The sequence below is a fragment of the Podarcis bocagei genome (assembly GCF_964188305.1).
Source record: "Podarcis bocagei genome assembly, chromosome: 13".
Taxonomy (NCBI): Eukaryota; Metazoa; Chordata; class Lepidosauria; order Squamata; family Lacertidae; genus Podarcis; species Podarcis bocagei.
Genome location: NC_138138.1, coordinates 36,474,376 through 36,495,303, shown reverse-complemented (window position 1 = coordinate 36,495,303; position 20,928 = coordinate 36,474,376). Strand labels below are relative to the sequence as shown.

General features: G+C 48.0%; 1 protein-coding gene across 7 annotated transcripts in view; it reads right to left on the bottom strand.

Annotated features, from left to right (window-relative positions):
* The window catches only part of LOC308572717 (voltage-gated potassium channel KCNC1-like), a 50,577-nt gene extending 32,868 nt beyond the window's left edge, over positions 1 to 17,709 (bottom strand). For all 7 annotated transcript variants that reach the window (XR_014001846.1, XR_014001847.1, XR_014001848.1 and 4 more), the window contains exons 1-2: positions 17,345 to 17,709; positions 9,957 to 10,824 (exon numbers count right to left, since the gene is read on the bottom strand). Coding sequence is in view for 4 of the 7 variants with exons in the window: in XM_081169049.1 (XP_081025175.1) it covers positions 9,957 to 10,556 (600 nt within the window). In the remaining 3 variants the exon portion in view is untranslated. The remainder of the gene's footprint in view (positions 1 to 9,956; positions 10,825 to 17,344) is intronic.
* Between the last annotated feature and the right edge of the window lie 3,219 nt (positions 17,710 to 20,928).

Below are 20,928 nucleotides of genomic sequence, written 5' to 3'. Positions count from 1 at the left end.
CATTGGTGACTCACTTCCAGAGTCTTGAGTTGTTCTCTCATATAATATTCCCAGCTGCTAGATATATTGGGTTGGTGATGCCTTCTTTTCTGTACACCCTCCTCCTCCCCACACATGCACCATTTTACAGCCATTATCTCCAAAACACACACACACACAAACTAATGAGGAAGACAGCTATATGGGTCCCCCTTTTAGCAGCTCTGGGAGTCCCAATTCATTTTGGTAGAAATAATGAATTATGCCTCTTGGGAAAGATGGTGTGTGTCAGCAAATGGAGTTCAGGGCAGAATACATGGGAGAGAGAAGAAATATTCATATATCTGATTCTGGACCGTTTTTTAATTTAATTTTTCGGTGCGGGACGGACTGATGCAAGGTCAGACACAGAGAATTAATGGAAACGCCAGGAAGAGAAGACCTTGCTAGCACCTTCTTTCCACCTTCTGAGCTTCTCTTCTTCCAAATAGCCCCCAAATCCTAAGTCTCCAGTTCTTCATCCAACCTATTAGGACCCTGTTTGAAAAGATAGAGGTTTTGTCCTCTTACCACCACCCTGTCAAACCCAATCCTGCCTCCACCCCTCTGGGTTGGGATCCAGCTGTCCTTCCGTCAGCACAGAAATAGCCCTCTTTGCCTGAAATGAATGAGGGAGCATACTGAAGTAGCAGATGGGGAATCCAGTAGGGGTGAGAAATAAAGGAAAAGTGTGTGTGTGTGTGTGTGTGTGTGTGTGCGCGCGCGCGCTTGGTGGTGGGCACAAAGTCAGGAAAAAGAAAGACATGTTATTCTGGTCCCTGGAAGAGTCATGGTTTGGCCGCCACTGTTACCCTGAGATGACTTTGGCTCTCCCCCTTGGCTGTTCAAAGCTTCTACTCTACAAACTGGACAGCTAATGGGGGCAAATTATTATCACAAATCCAGCAAACGTTACGAGGTGTTCCCTGGACATTATGCAAGGCACCTTCAGTGGCTGGACTTTGGGGCAGAAGTCCAGGGGCCCACTCAGCAGAACGAGTAGCAGGGACTCAAACACAGCACAGCCGGCTGACTAAATTTGGAAGTAGGTGAAGTCATACACATTGCCACCTTAAGAGGACTCTCCCCCTAAGTCCAAAGTTACTTTACTGCACCACATCAGCAACCCACCTCTTCTTCTGAGCAGCAGAAGAGAAGGTCAGCTTTCACTGGTCTTTCTACTCCTTGCAAAGCCAAAGTTACCTATGAATGTGGAACTTGGAAGAGAGGTGTCCTTTGGTGCAGGACTTCTGCATTCAGAAGGGGAAAGGATTGCCAGAGGTGGGCAGGGAAGGGAAGAGCTACTTATTCAGGGAGAATGCTAGCTATTTGGGGAGAAGCATGGGGTTTATTGAGTTAAAGCAGGGTAACCAATGTGATGCGCTCCATGTGGTGTGTTTTTTTTTACTACAACAAGCATCATCCCTGATCATTGGCCATGCTGGCTGGGGCTGTTGGGAGCTGTGGTCCAAATCACACCATCTAGATCTAGAACAACTGGGTTCCTGGAGGAGGAGGCGAGTCTGTCAAGGTCTGGAGCAGACGGGATGTCTGGGACCTCTGGGAATAGCAATAGAAGTGTTGGTTGAGGTTTAGAACAGGGTGGGCTTTGGAAGCACAAGACTCCTGGGTACTCGGTGGCACAGAGTGAGATTTGTGGAGGGAAGTGGCAGGAAGCTTATTTTAGACCTTTGAGATGGGCAAATACGGTATGACGAAAGATGTCAAAGAAGAGCAAGTAACCCCTCCCTGCCTCTTGAACACATGCACACACACACACGCGCGCACACACACACACACACACACACACACAGAGGGATTGGTTAATAGTATTAACTTAATATTGTATGGATGGAAGTTATATAAAGGGGCATTGTAACGAGTTAGGTCATTGCAGAGGACTGTGATTCAGGCTGCAATGACGTCCTGAGGATAACTGGTGTCAGATCTGTTTCCAGCAAAGATATTTGAAAGTGGAGGTAGGCACAATAAGCCGATATAGCAGAGATGGGTAGCTTTAGAGAGAAGTTGAACTTCAAACAACGGCATGCATATGAAGGGTGCAGAAGGGACCTTATGCTGCAACCCTCATCAAATCACTTACTTTGGAGACACATGAAAAGGAAAGGTTCTGGAGAAAGCTTGCATGCGGTTTCTAATATTTTGGTTGACCTAATAAAGGTATTGCCCTAATGTGGATTTTGAAATTATTTTGGAGTGCTTCTTGTTTTCATGTTTCACGGGGCTGGCCATGTCAGTCTGTTGCTGCATTGTGTGGCCCCTGAAAGATCAACACTTCTTTTTTTTTCATGGCGTAAGGTTTTCTGGACTAGAGAGTCCACTTCATCGGAGTTATGCCTTTCATTCTTTCCCCCCTCATCGAGGAAGCTCTAGAGTAAGGTGATGACTGCTGCAAGTGTCTCACAAGTGGGGAGCAGCAGAACGGGCTGGCAGTGAGAACACAGCAGAATGGTTTGGAGAAGGCGTTTTGGAACAAAGTTCGGCTTAACGCAGGGAGCATGATAAGAAGAAAACTGGGGAATGGAGGTCAAGAAAGAACTGTGAGGTGAAGAAAAAGGTGCTGAGAAAAAACTGTGAGGTGAAGGTTAGCAGATACATTATCAGCAAAAGGGAGAGGGGGGAAGGCGTGGGTTTATGGGCAGGGGTCAGAGGCTGAAGGATGGAGAAAAAACTGAGCAAGGAGTATTGAGAGGGGAAAGACTTAAGGTTGATTTCAGGCCAGAGGTAGAAAACAAGCTCTGATTTAGCTCCCTTCTGGAAGGGGAGAAAAATGGGGAAGGGGGTAAATGCCACTGGAGATGCAGCGGAGGACGAGGGAATTTAGCAGACCAGTTTCAAGCCTGGGGTCCTGGAGTTGAACATAGAAGCAAGGAAGTTCTGTTTTTTATTGAACTGAAGTCAGCCTTATTTTTGTGGAGAAGGCTAAGACAGCCTTTCCCTTCTCCAGTCTTCCCACTATTCCCATATTACGGTCTTGCTGCTCTTTCCAAAGTCTACCACACATACATCCTTCTGCCTGGGCACAATAAGGGGCCCAGGAGCTCAGAAAGCAAGGCCTTGGCTGTCATCCTTCCTGACCCCATCTTTCAGCTCCCTCACCCCCTCTTCGCCCCTCTCATGTGAAATCTGTGTCACATTAAACTATTATGCAACAAAGTAAAGATGCTCAAACGACCTTGCTCTCAAATGCACACACCTCAATGCCAGCCTTTTTTTTTAATAAAAAAAGGGCACCCAAGGCTGCAGTGCTTTGGCCCTTTCTTCAGAGTATTAATGGCTGAACTGGACATTATGCATGTCAACACTGCCCCCCCACCTGACACTGTGTACTAATTCATTAATTTTCTCTCCAGTTCTATCATTTTCTTCCTCTCTCTATACATAGCATCATAGAATAACCTCTATCAACAATGCTTACAGGCAGGGAGAAAGCTCTCTCTCTCTGTGTGTGTGTGTGTGTGTGTGTATGAATTCTCTCCCTTTGCTGCCGCTATTACTGGACGTAACACTGCAGTTCAGTACCATGGAGAGCGGCAAGGAACGAAGGGGAGGGAATGGATTAAACTGCAATAGTCCTTCAGCGCCTGGGGTAAAAGTGGGCATCTTTCCACAATACTGGAGGGGAAGTGGGGGTGGGATTTGCTTCCTGTGGAGAGCTGTGGGTAAAGGATTGCTTGGGGACCCCCAGGCACCCATGATTTTCAGAGGAAAAGTTGATGGAAAAGAGTCAAGTGCGATTTGGCAAGAGGGCTTTCTGAAACTACAGGGGTTTCTGTGAAGGGTATGTAGAGGGGTCAGTTAGTGAGGAGAGAGGACTAAACGGACAGTAAAAATGTTTGGGCTCTGTGAACTGAAAGCAGGGGGTGAGTATACAGATTGACAGAAAGTAGGGAAGGAATGGGATGCTCAGATTGCTGAGTTATTGAGCAAAGCCACACGGCGGTGCAGTTAGGTAAGTTAAGATTGTGGACAGTGCGGTCCTACAAGGGGTCCCTGTCTAGATGGCAATGTATATATCTTCACTTACTCTGAAATGCAGTAAGCCAGTCCTGCTGTATTTGCGGGGCAGGAGGAGGGCTTCCTTTCATTCTGAGTGGGGCACAGATGGCACCACTGAGGTCACACAGGACCAAGAGTGATAGAGTGTGAGAATGCATGTTTGAAAGAATATGCAAGAGCTTCTGTGTGGAAAGACTGGAATTACTGAGTCGGGATGTGTGCGTGCGTGAGCATGTATGTATGTATGTATGTACGTGCAAAGCCAGGATCATCTTGGTCTTGGAAGGAAATTGAGTGGACAGAATGCTTTAAGAGTACCTACTGCTCTAACCTGCACTATGAATCCGTATTCAATTAACTGGATATCTGAAATTTTGACCCACTGAGTTTAGTGGTTTAAGAGCAGAGGCAGAATTACATGGCAGGACTCTTGATTTGGGGGACAAAGAGTGACTCTAGGGAATACAAGGGGAGATTTACTGGGTCACCGAGTAGATAGCAGATAAGGCTCCTGGAGCGTGAAATGAGAAGGGACAATGGCAATGACAGTTCCCCAATTGCCACGAAAGGTGTTGGATTTGCAGGGGAAAATATGAGAACCGCTCAAGAACTGCTGGTTTTTTAAATCAAGGGAGTGGATATACTGGGATAGGGGTAGTTGAATTAGAGGAGTGTTGAGTCTAGGAGGTTAAAACAGTGGGAGCTGGCAACTAGGTCTCCTAGATTCATTGGAGAAGGAGATGGGCTTGCGAGTTAAGATGGTGTTCAGGACCAGAACTTCTGTAGCCTTTGGGACAAGAATGGAGGCTGGCAAATTTGAATTGGGCTGCTGAATGCCAAAACTCTCTGAGGAGGTGTTTAAACTAGCACAAGGGGAGACTAGAGAATTGGGATGCTTGAGCCCCACATTGTAATAAATAAGAGAAGCCACCCTTTGTAGCTGGCTCTTGCCAGCATCTGGAATCTGTTCCCTTTCTGCAGTCATTATTCACAAGAGTCATTAAAAGCCTTTTTTTTAAAAAAAAAAAACCTCTCTCCCCCCCCTTCCCCCACATATCTACTTTCCTTTGAATTCCCTAAGAAGCTGAACCAGAATTTCTGCACTGGCTTGCTAATCATGCAGGGAAGACGAAAGCCAGAGAATTAATATGAAAGGGAAGGGGGCACAGCAAGGATCTCCAGCAAAGGGACACGTAAATTTGTGCAGAGTTTGCTAAAAGGATAAAAGAAAGACTCAGCTCTGTTGCAGTGTTGGCACTGTCTCTCTAGTGCCTCCTATAGGACAAAAAGACTTTGCCTTCTCTTTCAGCGTCAAGAATAAAAGCAATGTTTGCACATCACAGGTGAGGATGGGATGGAGAGGCAGAGGTGAACTTGGTTAAAAATAAATTCCCTTAGCACAGAAGCTGGTACTGGCTCTCAGTCTGCTGGACAGACACAAATAATTTGGATGCATCAACCTTTTTTGGTCCAAGGTTCAACTTTATAGCTGATTACAGAGAAGGGGTATATTGGATTTTAACTCAGAACTTCCCTTGCAAGGCTGGCAGGAAAAGAAAAAAATCATCCATTTTATATGATGCTGAAGTCGGGGTTCCTAGTTCCCGATTTGATTAAAAAGTGCAGATTTGCCCTGAACAAGGATCTGGGCGTGAAAAATGCATGCAGTGGTAAATGATACTTATCTGATTTTCATCATTTTAAACATACTCCCTGAAAGAACACATTCCCCATTTATTCCATATAACCCTTTGCGTACTGAAAACAGGCTTGTCTGAGTTACGTGGCCATACTTTGTTCCCTTGTGCATGTATACCTAAAAATATATACATTAATATAATATAATATAATATAATATAATATAATATAATATAATATAATATAATATAATATACAGGAACCTTATTACAAAGATGAAGCTGCTTTGCCTGTGATATTTTCCCTAATTGTTATGTAGCTGTGAGTATACGTATGAGGTTGCTTTCCACACAGCTAATGAAGAAATAAATTCTCATGCCATACTTCAAACGTGGTTAAAGTACAAAATAGTAGTGTTGGGAGAAATGTAAAGGGAAATAACAGTCCTGAGTACATATATTTATGCTTTCCATTTGCATATAGGCATATGTACACATACATGCACTTTGTCTTTAATTTATGAGTAAGCGCCATTTGTACACTACAAATGACAATTTGAGACTGCATCCCTGAGCACATTTGCTAGCTGCAAAGTCTCACTGAACTTCCAAGCCAAAATGCTTGGAATTACATTGGGTTTAATCAAATTATGTTATATAATATGTTTCTCTACCCACACAAATGGGAATATATACATGATTATACATAATTACTCAAGGAACTGCCATTGAGCCCGTGACAAAAGTTTTAAGGTTGCCTCTTGGTTTATATTTGGTGCACCACATTAATGCAGCTGCCCCTCTGGAACTTTTTCCTTGTCTATATACCATGAAGGGACTTGAAGTGCTTCCAGGATCAAAGTTGGGACACAGTCCAGTTTAAAAGAAAGTGCAACTGACAGAGAAAAGCCAAACTTAAAAAGAACGATTGTGATGTGAAAAGATCTGGGAAGGAGAGGAAGAAGAGGATCTCCGTGTGTGTCTTTATTCATTCATTGTCTATGTGTTCTCTCAACGGACACACTTTACCCCTCTCTGATATGCAGGGACTTAGATGCAGCTATCAAATATGCTCTGGTACAGATTTTGTAGCCCCGGCCTGCCTATGCATCACTATAAAATATGCATGCTGGTGTGTGCAGAGTGAACGAAAACGAAGCAAATGTGTCTTTGCGTATTGGAGAAGCATTATTCAGAAGTGCATTTTGGCCCATCAATCTATTCACTATGCTGTCCACCGATATGGTTTTCTATCTCCTCTTCCCCAGTCCATGTTCCTTCCTTCTGACTGCCTGTCTGGCAAGGATAGTGGTGGATGGGGGCCAATCTCTTTGCATCCTTTTTCATAAGCAGGTAATTCAAACACTGTGCTTGGGGCATGAACCTCAACTCCCCCCCCCCCAACTTTGCAAACTTCAGTACTGATTTGCGTCTTTCTCTTATTCATACACAAATGCCTAAAGAGAGAAGGTTGCGGGGGGGGGGTGCTACTGTAGTTATAGCACACATATGCCATTTCTGTAAATGCATTAAGTGGGGAGCTACCGTTATATCGGCTGGTAGTGGGGAGATGCTGGCTTCAGTTCTCAACCAGCTCCTCTGTTTATGGAATCCCTGACGTGATGTCCACCTGAATGCAGCATTGCCTCATAGTCCCGTTGGTTTCTTGGCTCCCACTGCCAGCAAACCCCCTCCCTTCCCTGCTCCCCAACACTCCTGCCCTCTCTTCCTCCCTGCTGTAACTTTTTCTGGCTGCATTCCCAACTGCATGGGGGAGGATGGGGGGGCTGAATAAAGGGACCGGACAGGCCTTGCACCCTTGAGAACAGCTGCCTGGGGCGAGGGGAGGGGGAATGGATTGCAGAATGCCGGCTTTGCACTGCAAACTCTGGGGCTTCCACACTGCACTGCGGTGCCCCCTCCCCCCCTTCTCAACCCGCTGGCTCTGCAGTTCTAGAGATAGCAAAGCACTAATATTGTCCTAGAGGTAATGCTGGAGGGGTTGCCGGGGGTGGGGGGGAAGGAGAGAGAGAACAAGCAGCAGCCTTTCATTACCCCCCCCTTCAGCTGCTCTGCAAAAAGAAGTTATACAGTGCTTTACCTAAAGAAAGGCTTTAGCTGCATAGGCTAAAAAAAGAAAAGGGGACAAGAACGGGGTGGAATGCAGTAAGGGGAGCGCTATTTGGGGGTGCAGTGCAGGATGGGGGATTCTAAACTGCAGTGTCTGGGAAGGGGGCAGTTTTGAGCAGCATTATTCAAGCACACTGGGAGGGGGGGGAGCCAATTCAGAACTGCATTGCTGAAGATTGGGGGAGGAGATCTGGAGTTTCTCCCTGGATAGATTTGGGCTGAATGGAGAGAAAAGGAAAGATCCCTATATTTGGCAGTGGGGCATGCAGTGGGGGCGGGGGGACTACGCAAAACTGCAGTGAGACCAGAGGATTCCAAAATTCAGGAAGGGCGCAAGTGAGACCTGAGATAAACTGTGTGTGGAGGGGGGGAGACCAGAGAGGAGGAGGACAGGGGACCTTATTTTGGGGGACAGTGAAGAAAGGACTCGGAGCTGTTTTAGCAGCACCTCCTGCTGGAGATCAAGGCATTCACCCTGACACCGATAAGCAAGTCATAAGCCCAGCGCATGCGTGTCAGGATCCTCCTGCTGCTACACACTACTACACTCATTCGCACGCTCATGTCCCGTGGTGCTCAACTCTTGAGCTCAACTTTTTTCCTTGCACCCCCTTTTCACTGCCACCAGCAGCATTCCTTGCATGATCCCCCTTCCTTTTCTCACGCTCCTTTCTCCTTCTTAGAGTTCCATTTCTCACACTTTGGTCTCTTGCATGCTTTCGCTGAATCGGAATCACTGCCCCTCTCTGTCAGGCTCGTTCAGTCACCCCCTCTTAGGCTGCACATTAACCTCTCCTATTTTCTGCAACATTTTGCATGCCTCAACATGGCTGAGTGCACCTCTTCCAGTGCCCTTGCACACCTCTGAAACCTGCACCATTCTCCGTTCTACATTCTGTATTCTCCCAGCCAACCATTCCTTCCTCTAGATGTCTGTTTGCAGCATCTGACTATCATATGTTCTCTCTACAGGGCACTTCAGTGCACGGTGCACATCGCTTGTGTGTGCCTAAGATGTGACTGGTGCCATCAGCTCCTGAAAAACATCCCTGCCTGCAGAACATCTCCATTTCTCAGTCTGTTTTGTTTGCACACTCAGACTGGCAACCTCATCTTTTCTACTGCATAATCTGCCTTCACCTCCAGCACCCAGTGCCACTCACACATCCTTCTCTCCCCCCTTTTGCACATCCATCCATGCTTACCAAGCATTGCACATGGACCCTTGCACACCAGTCCCTCTGCGCTAGTCTGCGCACTGTGCCATTGCCCATTTCGCTTGGGACAAGTCTTGCACATCTCAACTGCACCTCCAACATTAGCCTGCACCTCCACTCTTGACCATTTACATCTCACCTTTTCTGCCTGCCCCTTGCACCCCTTTTTCTTAAAAGTACAATTTCGGAGCGGGGGGAGGTTTCTTTGGGAAGTTGTCAGGGTTTACAGCAAAGAAGAAGGCTAGAAGGCCTGCTGTTGCACAGAGCCAAGGGACATTTGCGAAACAAGCAAAAGAACATTTAAAGAGAAATTTCTCCTGCTTACTCTGTCCCACCTCCAGCCATAACCAGAGACTGGGAGAACGAACTCAGTTCAGGGAGGCAGAGCTCATGCTTTGGACTCAGACAGTCCCAGCTTTAATTTTTGCCTCGCCAAGTAAAAAGTAGCAGGACTGAGGAAGACCCTGCCTGAGACCTTGCAAAGCCATCTCCTGTCGGAGTAGTCATTCTGGGCTAAAAAAACCTGGGACCTGACTCAGTGTAAGGGAGGGAGAGAAAAGCAAGGGTGCTCGCCTCTCCTCTCCCCTACACAAACCAAGGCTGCCCTCAAACCTTTCTGCACTTCCTTGGCCCCAATGAACAGAGTGGGATTAACTTCTGCCAGCCTTAACTATGCTTGCCCCTATTCTGCTACTCTCCCCTGACTCCTCTTGTCAACATTTAGATCTGTAAGTTCCTGGGGGCAGAGACCCTGCCTCCCCGCTCCCCTGCTTGCCTTCCTCTGTGCCACTAGTGGGGACAAGAGCGTCAATGCTAGTAGTCACGATGCTAAGAGCAATAACAGCAGCAGCAGCCATAGGTATCTCTATCCTGCATGCTGCCCACACCAGGTGAGCGGGTGGGTGCCCCGAGCCCCCAGCCCAGCGCTACTCACCCTGGCCATCCTGGAGGAGTAGGGGTCCTCGAAGAGCGCCCACACCTTGGGCTGCATGGCGGCCCACCGGCCCAGCTTGCGCCCGTCCTCCTGCAGGCAGTGGCGCTTGAGGTCTCCGCTCTCCTCATCGTCCTGGCTCTCGGGCGTCTCGAAGCTGTCGAGGGCCTCCTCGGCGTCGCGGTGCTGCCGGTAGTTCATCCAGCAGCAGGCTTCCACGTCGGTCTCGTCGATGCCCCAGAAGGCCAGCTCCTCCTCGAAGAGGGGCCCGCACACGTCGGCCGGGCAGTGCAGCTTCCCCGTGCGGTAGTAGTTGAGCACGTAGGCGAAGACCTGCGGGTGCCGGTCGAAGAAGAACTCGTCGGCCTTGGGGTCGTAGTCGAAGTTGCTGCACGCGTCGGGCTCGGTGAGCCACGACAGCCGCGTGCCCGGCAGGGTCTTGAGGGTGCTGCGGTACGTCTCATGCCGGATGCCGCCCACGTTGATGACTATCTTGTCGTTGTCTTCGTTCCGGCCCATCTCCCCTTTCAAACATGACTTGGACGGCGGCTTGTTCCCAGACTTGCGCCCGCGGAAAGAGGAGACGCACACTGAGCTCAGCATCGGCGGCGCGGGCCGAGGCGGGGGGCCGCCCCCCGACGGTGCGCAGGTGTCAAATCAGGGCGCGAGGCGTCATCCTGGCCCCTCCTCCTCCTCGGCCCACCCCCTCTCCCCCCACCCCTCCTGCCGCGGGGAAAGGAGAAGGCAGGAGGGAGCGCGGCCAAGAGGGGAGGGGGGCGAGGCTCTTTCTAGACGGGGCGGGCGCAGTAGCAGCGGCAGGAGGAGGAGGCAGGAGTTGGCAGAGAAAGAGCCCGCGGCGCAGCGCCGGGGTCTGCGAAAGAGAGGGACAGAGAGAGAGAGAAAGGGACAGGGAAGGTGAGTGCGGACGGCTGCTCCGCCACAGTCCTCCGCAGCCTCGGCCGCTCTCCTCCGCTCGCTGCCCTCCATCGCTCCCGTCCCCACCATCCATCTATCCATCCGCACGCCGACACTCCGCTCGAACCGCCGTCCTTTCCATTGTCCGTGGCCCCTGCCATCCTTGCCCCTTCTTCCTCTCGCTCCCTCCATGGCGCTTCTTGGCCACTCGCGCTCCCTGCTGCGTTACGCCTTCGCCCTCCCCATCCCACCATGTACGCTTCTCCACACTCCTCTCCTTCCTCCCATCCCTCTCGTAATGACCGGCATTGCCACTGCATCCCTCTGCCATTATCACTCTCTCCTCTCTTTCTGTCACTCCCACTCCATCTCTTCCATCCTTACACACAGGCTTCCCTCCTTCTACCCCCCCATCTCTCTCTCTCTCTCTCTCCCTCTCTCTCTCTCTCTCCCTCCCTCTCTCTCTCTCTCTCTCTCTCTCTCTCTCTCTCCCTCTCCCTCTCCCTCCTGCCCTCTGCATCCCCTTCTCTTTTTCAGTTCCCTCCATAGCCCTCTGCCACCATCGTTTTTCGACCCCTGTGGACCATCACGGCAGTCCTTCACTGCAGGCTTCATGCCATCACCCCTGGCGCTCCATTATCCTCTCCAAGTGCCTGTCCATGCAGATCTGCCATCATTATCTCCAAGTCCTAGGATACCCATTCATCTCTGGCCACCCTCCCCTCTTTTCTGTCCTCCATTCATTCTCACCCTTCATTCATTTCTTCTCTGTCACAGCCTCACATCCTCCCCCCCCCCTTCCATTCTTCTGCTGACTTTGTCTTCCTCATCAACCCTCTTCCTCTTCTCCTTTCTTCCTTCTTCATGGTCTCCTCTCCTTCCCTGCTTCCATGTGTTGCCACATCTCCCTTCTCTACTCTCTTATCGCTGTCCTTCTTTCCCTGGGAACTTCTGCCTTTCGCCCCTCCATCCTCTGCTTAGCCTAGGGTCACTTCACACACACTTTTCTTGCACGGAGACTTGCCTCCTTCTCCCTCATTGCACAGAAATCAGGCAGTGCCTAGTTTGCCCCTTTACCACATTAAGTTTGGAAGCAGCTCTGCAATCTCCACACTCAAAGTGTAACGGTGGCAAAATAGATGCTCGCCTGAGCTTCACGTGTAGGAGAAATGCCACTTCTTCTCATTCAGGGGCCTCTTCTGTCCCCTCTCCCCATCTCTTTCACCACGAGAACTACCCACCCAATCTTAGCACCCTGTTCACTTTTATATGACTCGTTCCACCCCTCTACCACCCTTCCTTCCCCCTCTCTCTTCCTTCTCTCGCTTGCCTCCTGCCCTATCTTCCCAGACCCCCCCCCCTTTTTGCTTCTCCTTCACTTAGCCCCCTTTCTTCAACGTCCCCTTCCTCTCGAACGGAGACTCAATCTACTGCTTCTGCACTGCCCTTCCACTGCCATTGACCGCTTCCCAATTCATCTCTCCCTTTCTTGGCCACCAGCCAGTTTTCCTTCTCCACCGACCCCCTCCTCCCTCCCTCCTTGCCATCTTCTCCAGTTCCCACTTTCCCCACTTCCGACTCCCAGCCCTCTCCCCATACTGCTGCACCTGCTGGGCTCCGACTCTACCCCCCCCCCCCCCGTTTACACTAACAAACCAATTCCTTTTTCTCTTCCAGGTAGCAACCTATCTGCCCCATGACTCCCCACTCTTGCCCCACTTGACTCTGGTTCTCTCTCAGCTCCTCCTCCTATCTTCGGCCAGATCCTGCCTCCTGCAGTGGACCCGGCTTCCCTTGCTGACTTCTCTACGGACCCTGATGATGATCTTCCTGAAGCTGAGGGGCTGGGTAGCCTCTATGCTCTTCTCCACCTTTAGGACCCCTTCAGTCTTCTCCTTGCCCCCACTTTCTCCCACATGACTTTTGACCCCAGTGCACCTCCACTTTTCTTGTGGGGTCCCCCCTGAAATCTCCTCTCCCTCCTAGCTGTGGTTGCTCTCCTATACTCCCCAGTTCACCCTCTATCCCATGCTATCCCTTGAAATTTCAGTGCCCCACTGCTTGCCCTCCCCCCATGGCTACTTCCTCCTCCTTATGGCCTCTGCTTGCCTCTCTATAGGCCCCACTGACCTATCCATCCTCCCCTCCAGTTCTTCCTTCTCCCCTTTCCCGCACCTGAAGTTTTACACTGGGGATTATGTCCAGTGCTAGCTGTACTCAGAGCAGACCTACTAGAATTTGTGGGCCTAAGTTAATCATGCCTATTGGTTTCCAATGGTCTGCACTGAGAAGAACCAGCATTGGCTACAACCCTTGGCCATCTCCAAGGAACCTCCTTGGCCTGTAGCTCACCCAGTCCCAACACCTACCTCTCCTATACTCTTGTGTCGTTGCAGAGGGGACTGTGTGTGTCTGTGTGGCTGTGCAATGTTTCTCGGTACAAAAGAGAGAATTGGCTTGGCTTTAGGCAGGTGAGGAGGCAAATCTCTCTCCTCCAGCACTGTTCCCGCGCCATCCAATTTCCTGGGCTGTGAGATGAAGAAGTAGGGAAAGTGGAGTGGAGTGGGAAGGAAAAACTAGTGAGAGAGAAAGAATGTGGGAGGGTTTGCATGAGTGCATAATAGAGACTTAAAATACATGTGGAGGAAAAAATAGATTCTCAAACAATTTCTCCTGACCTAATTTTGCTTGCATTTCCCTTGCCCTCTAAATTCATATTATTCTTTTTAGAAACAAACACCCACCTATTATTATTATTATTATTATTATTATTATTATTATTATTCCTAGACACATAATGCAGCCTGCCCAGGTGAAATGAAGACTGATCTCCATTTGGGCCAGGGCCAGGGTGGGAGCCTGTGTGTGTATACCACCTTAGGTTTCATCATAGAATCGTAGAATTGTAGTTGGAAGGGACCATGAGGGTTATTTAGTCCAACTGCCTGCAGTGCAGGAATCTTCGGAAGAAGGGAAGGCAGGAAATCAATACAATAACTAAATACTGTTATGGATACTTTTGAATTTAGAGCTTTTTGAAAATTAATATGTAATGCATACTAAATTCAGCAAATGAACATGTTATTGCATTAAAAATGCATCTACAGAACCTTAATGTTTAGTTCTTTATAGCTATCCCTCAAACAAATAAATCAATGTTAGAATGGAAGTTTTGAAAAGTTGGATTCAGGGGCTTTTGTTGTAATTAAAAAGTTGGTGTTTGGGTTCTTTCTTCGTTGAAAAATGTTTAGATGGAGATGCATGTGCAGAGAGTAATGGGTCTCTTTAGGTAGGATTACGCTGGCTAAGATAGGAAGTGACATACGGGGCAATGCATTTCTGCCTATCTTAAAATGGGTTTATATGGTGGGTTTGTGTGTAAGGGAAATGGCCTGTGTCTGTTTGCAGTGATACATGCATGTGATGAGTTTGGGTGCAGAAATGAGTATGTGGGTTTAAATGTATGTATTGTGTGTAAGGGTGTAGTAAGTAACTATAGGTGCGAGCAGAATTTGTATATGAAGAAATCTGTAATTGAGGATAGAGCCATGTGTTGTGAGTGTGTGCAGGGATCTCTGTGTTGGGATGACATGGTATGCATAGTGTGTGTGTGTGTGTGTGTGTGTGTGTGTGTGTGTGTGTGTGTCACAGCATGAGTGTTCCGAAATGATTTTGTATTTTTTGTGTGGAGAACACTATTCTGTAAGCCCGGCAACGTGATCCTGTGCTCAGTTTACTCAGAAATAAACTGCACCCTGTTTTGTACCTCTTTCTCCCAGATGAATGCAAAGGACCACAGCCATAGCTGTGTTGATGGTGTGTCTACTTGGCTCTGGCTGTGCATTCTAAAAGGCACCTAAAAGACGGACAGTTGGTATCTCAGAGCTGGTTCCTTCATGCACAACTGATCACTTGGTGACTCCACCTCAAATGCAATATTTTTCAATGGAGCATTCACACATTCAGCTGCCTGTCTCTCATCAAGTGGCGTGTGCATGTGTGAATCAGCCTTATATGAAAATAATGAATATGCAATCAAGTGTGTGTATGTGATATTTATGCTGGTGTGATCTTTTTTGTTGTTGTTCAAATTAAGGATGTGTGTGAATGCACAAGAGAGGACTGCGATACCCACTATTCCCTTGTGTATGTTTCTTTGTGAGTGGAGGTGACTGTACAGTGACACAGATTTGATTGTGCACTTAGGTATTTGTGCATGTGTGAATGAAGTGGTGTGTTTGAATATGAGGGCAGGCATGTTTACAGGCAGCATGGTGCGTTTTGAGGCAATGTTTTATGTGTGCTTCAGAAGATGTTACTGGTAACTTAAGAGTAAAAGTGTGACAATTTTGTATCTGTTTACATTTTGTTCAAGCGTAGACCTCTACATGTGAGAGCAACCTTACAGAAAGCAAAATGCCTGCATATGGCCATATTCTGGAGTAAGTCACACCTGCATGATCGGATTCTGGAATAAGACTTATTTGCATGATAGGATGACTGGCAGAGCTAAAAATCAGTGAAGCATGTCTAGTCTCAAAACCACTTATTGAGTGCTGTGCATGTGTTTGAAGTGTTGCCACCCAGCTTTGAACATGTTTACACATTTAGCTTAGAATTATTCACCCCCCAGATTTCAAATTTATAAATCAGAATGTACAAATGCGGAGGGTGGGATAGGAAGGGGCTAAGGCAGCAGCCAGAACATTTAGAGGTCTAGGTCAGATGCACAGCATCATACGCAGCCACTCAAAGTGCCTTCATCTGCAGATAATTAACAGCAGGTCTGCTATACAGGTCTACTAAACAATAAGCTCCATTGGTTTAAGTGGGGGATTATTCCCCAGAAAGTGGACAGAGAACTGCAGTCCGGTTTTATTATTAAAGACTGTAACCCTATCCAAACTTCCTTCAGCATAAGTTCCAGCTGAACTCACATGTGCTTATTTCTAAGTAAGCATGCTTTGGACGGTACTGTAAAATTATTTGAATTGTTAATCATTAAAGTTTGTGCTCATCTGAAACCATTATGGGAGCCATTATGATTGAAAGGTTGTTTGGAAATATAGTATAATATAATATAATTAATGTCAGTATGAGTTTTGATATAAGAGGTGGTTTGGGTTTGGGTTTGGTTTTGTTTGTTAAAAAAAAACTTCCACTGTCTATTTTCTACACATGCATTCAAACTATATAAGATTTTTGGTTCCTTCCTACCTCAAAATTTGTTTCAGATGTTTCACTTTGCCCTTTGCTATATGAGGGTAAGAAGGCAAGGGCGCCTGGAGTGCCGGCTTGTGTGAATGTGGGTGAGCTATTATGCAAGTGTGAGCACATGTGTATGACAATGATCAATGCGTGAGAGTGTATAAGGGCGGGGGGGCATGCACGGTGTCTGCTTTTTCTGGTTGTCTCTGTTATGATCTCTCTGTATGTACATAGGGCTAAGTGAGATGATGTTCTCTGTGAGCTTTACTTCAGTGTTGTGTGTCAGTGTGTCAGTGTGTTTGTGTTTGTTTTCTCATGGGAGTTATGTTTCTGTCTTCCTAAACCCCTCCCCCTCCAGTTCACTGGCGCACCACAACAACACAGACATCACACAACAGAAAAGCCCAAGGGACACCACAGACACTTACAGTCACCACACAAAGACGCAACGGCACACAAATCCTCACCTGTTTCTCCTGTATCCATGGACACAGATGCGCTCAGACCCTTAGAACAAGCACATCCTAATAACTGGTACTTGTCGGCATACTTTAGGCGCGCTAATTTCTTTCATGCACCAGTTGAAATCGTACAAGCTCACATACCACACAAGCCGCACACCGCCTGAGTCATAATCTATCAGTCCCAGACATATATACACATGCACACACAAACTGCCCATACACTCGAATCGTTCTTTCACACACCTTAGTGGACACCTTCATATGTCCGCCAGACATGCAGACTGTCCTTCCTTCCTTCCTTCCTTCCTTCCTTCCTTCCTTCTTTCCTCATATACACTTAAAGCTATCCATCACTCATTCACACACTGCAGTGGGCAGCACACAAATATCCACAAACTGACAGTCATCTTTCTCTCTTACACACACACATACACCCAGACAGACAAATAGCCAACAGAAGCAAGTCTGTCTGTCTGTCTCTTTCTCTCTCTCTCAGCTAGGCTGGCACTAATGAGCAAAATACAAGCACACCAATGTTAACATGCAGCCGGTCACCTCACAGGTGCTGAAACTCCCCCCCTCCTTCTGTCCTATGATCTCAGTGTTAGGTAAAAGGGGACACTCAAAGATCCCCCCCTCACCTCCTCCCCCCACTGCCGCCCCAGGGGAAAACAAAACACCACACAAACACACACTATAGATGTACACACACATACACAAACAAACAAACAAACAAACAAACACACAAACACACAAACACACAAACACACACACACAATGTAGCCACTGAAGGCCCATACTTACCTGCCAAACCAACCCCTTGTGGCTTAATAATATTTTTGAGAGAGATGAAGGAGCAGAGATGGAGGGGGGAATCTTCACCCCCAACCTCCCCCCAACCAAAATTCTTAAAAAAAAATAAAAATCAACCAGTGAGGCGAAGACAGAGGCTATAAGAAGCTCCCCCAGCACCTTGAGGGGACAGAGAAAACCCCTTGAAGCAGAGAGCAGAGGGAGAATGGAGAGGATGATGGGGAGCTTTTTGCTTTTTTTGGTGGGGGGGGGAAGGAAGATGCAGGATGTCGACGAATAGGAGTCAGTCTGTCCGTCTGTCCCCCCCACACACCTTGTGCGTCTCTGCCTCCCGCCCCCCACCCCTGGTCTCCGGATGCAGGCTGCGCCTTCTGGTACTGCGGACCCCGTGATGACATCACTGCCTCTTAAGGTGGAATTTTGGGGCATCTCATGGAACAGTTGCTCTTCCTTCCTTCCTTTTTTTTTGGGGGGGGGGGAGTAATATACGCAAAGAAAGGTAGTCCAGGATTAGAGCAGCCACAGCTCCATTGTTTGCTAAGAGACAGCTTCCCATCCACCTCTGTGCGCGGCATTGGAGGTAAACAAGTGGCGACGGAGCAGCGGGGTCGTGCGTTTGGGGCCATATGCGTGTTTCCCTAACACACATAAACAAAGCGAGCCACCCCGGACTCTGTGGAGACCCAGGGAGCAGAGAGGGGTGTTTTTAAAGATGCGCCACCCCTCACTTGAAAACTCAGTATGAAATTCCAAGGCTGGTGGAGGGGGGGGGGGGAAGGACAGGTAAAGATAAATACAGCCACCTTAAAGAAAAGTGGGGCTGAGAGGCTGAGGTGAGTTTGGGAGGGGTATTCCTGAGTCAGCTGAAGGGGATGTGATGGGATTTAGCTGCAGTGGGGAAGAGTTGAATTTAGCCTGGAATGTGCGAAATCTCAAGTGTGTGGGAGGCACGAAATAAGTCTATATTTAGAGGACATGGCACCCCCTGAGCTATGGCTGGGGAAGGTGGAGCCTCCAAAGAGGAACCACCCTTGTGTCTTAGATCTCAGGGTGAAATGTTGTTTCACTTGTTTATTAAGTTGTTTATTAAGTTTATACCCCTCCTCTCCTCTAAGGAGCTTGAGGTGATGCTTAGCGGCCCCCTCCCAATTTTGCTCTCACTCACAACAACCTTGCCTGGTAGCTTAAGCTGAGAGAGAGAGAGAGTCACTGGCCCAAGGCCACCCAGCAAGCTTCCAGGCTGTCTCTTCACTCACTGTCTCTTGGCCTGACCTACCTCACAGGGTTGTTGTGAGGATAAAATGGATGGAGAGCGGAGAACCAAGGAGAACCTTGAGCTCCTTGGAGGAAAAGGTGATATATAAATGTAATAAATAAATATGTGGCAGAGTCAGGAGTTGAACCTGGGCCTCTGCTGTCCTTGTCCAACACTCTAGCCAAGATGGCGCACCTTCTCCTGCACGCCAGGTGCATAATTTGATAGGGTGGCTTTGCCTTATTAGTGAACCGCAAGGGTATGTGCAGTCTAAATTGGCTTGCCGTTTGTGATCAGCTGTCATCCCCATCCCACAACAATAATCCAGGCACTTTTGTGAGGATAAAAATGAGATAAAGATGACTGCAATCTGCCCCAAGCCTCTGAGACAGATGGGTGGTAATCTGTGGGTCTTTAAAGAGCCATAGATATCTGGCCACTAGTCATGTTCTGTGACCACAGCTACAGACTACAGGAAATGACTGCAGCTCTCTGGCAGAGAACATGCCCTGCATTCAGAAGGTCCCAATTCTAATTCCTGGCATCTTCAGTAAGGGCAGGAAAAAAGTATTCTGCCTGGAACCCTGGAGAGGTTCTGCCAATCTGTGTAGTTAGCACTGAACTGGATGGGCCAATGGACTTGTTTCAGCATATGGCAACTTCCTGTGTTCCTACTGCTATTGAAATAACAATAGCTCCGCCTCTGTTGCTGAGCATGCAGAAGAGACAGTAATGGGAATCTTACCCAGTGTGTCAGGGGTTGTAGACCTGGGAGCTGTAGAGTTTACCAGCACTGTACAGGGAAATGGTGCTACATGGTGCTGAAGTTGGTTCCTGATTTCACACAGCATCCTGAATAAAGAATTATTAATATATATGCCCCTGCACTCTAAAATAGTGTTTGGAGGTGGTGAAAGCCAGTGTAGACTTGAGGCAGAGATACATAGGTTCTAATCGCTTCTCCGTCATGAGGAAGCCATTGGCTGAGGTTGGGCCAGTCAGCATCTCTTAGCCTCAGGGTGGGGAGCCTTTTCCACATTGAGTTCCTTTCTGAGCAACCTCCCAAGGGCCACATGCCAGCCATGGCGGGGCAAGAGGCAAAACTGGGCAGAGCAAGGGTCTGCCTTTGTACAGCAGGCTAGTTTATTCACACACTCAGACACACCTTTATCTATACTTCATGCAGGCAATCCTCCTGCTATTAGGGCTTCTAAGCCAGAGGTCAGCACCATGCCTTGTGGTCGCAAACTCCCTTAAAAATTTGCAATATCTATGATACTGGTTTAAATTAGTTTTAAGTAGCAATTCCCTCTCTGCCAGGAATCATGGGAAATGTAGTTCTGTGGTGTTGGTGGTGCAGAGCAGGGATCTCTAATGGAAAATTCTTGGTACACTCACCAAGCCACAGTTCCCATGGTTTTGGGGGGGAGGAAGCTGTGGCATAAAACCAAAATAAAAGATAATGTAGTATAGTTATACCCCTTACCGGGGTATTCAGAGATCTAAATATTTTGTTTTGGGACCACAGGAGCCAGCTGTGAGTATAGTGGAAGGAACTGCTCCACTATTTAGAATGTGCTCCAATATCCACCTCCTGTCCTCATTATTAAAACTAACCCCACTCTGTTAAGCTTCCCCTTCTTTAGAAATCAGAAAACATTTTATTTTATCACTGTATTTATAGCCCACCTTTTTCTGCAAGGAGCTCAAGGCGGCGCAAACACTTTCCTCACTCTCCCTTTTATTCTCACAACAACCCTCTCTAGAAGGTTAGGCAGAAAGACAATGACTGGCCCAATATCACTCAGTGGACTTCATGGCTGAGCAGGGATATAAACCCTGGTCTCCCAGCTCCTAGTCCAGCACTCTGGCTTTTGGCTGTCAGCTATACAACATCTGCACCCTTTAAATTCACATTCTTTGCTCGAACTTTCAGAGTATATTTTGCTCCCCAATCCCCTTTTGCCACTCCCATCACCCTTCCCCCCCACCAAAAACAAAAAACAAAATTGTGTGATACCAAGGACAGTCCCTGCCCCCATCACTGATGTCAGTCTTCCTGCTCACAAGCTTGGCATGCTGTGCAGTTATTATTTAGCCAATTTCCAAAACAAGTGTCAATTATTCTAATTAAACTTGGGAGCCCCTGCGTCTGGTGCACAGAGTGAATTGTCGGGAGCGCTGGGGAGAGCTGTCTTGTACGGCTGTCAGGCACTGCAGGGACCCACCTGGTATTACAAGACAGCAGCGAAGAGATGCTTTCCGGTGATCAAACAGGGTCTCGCAGAACAAACGAGGCTGTTTAACATGCTGGTATGCG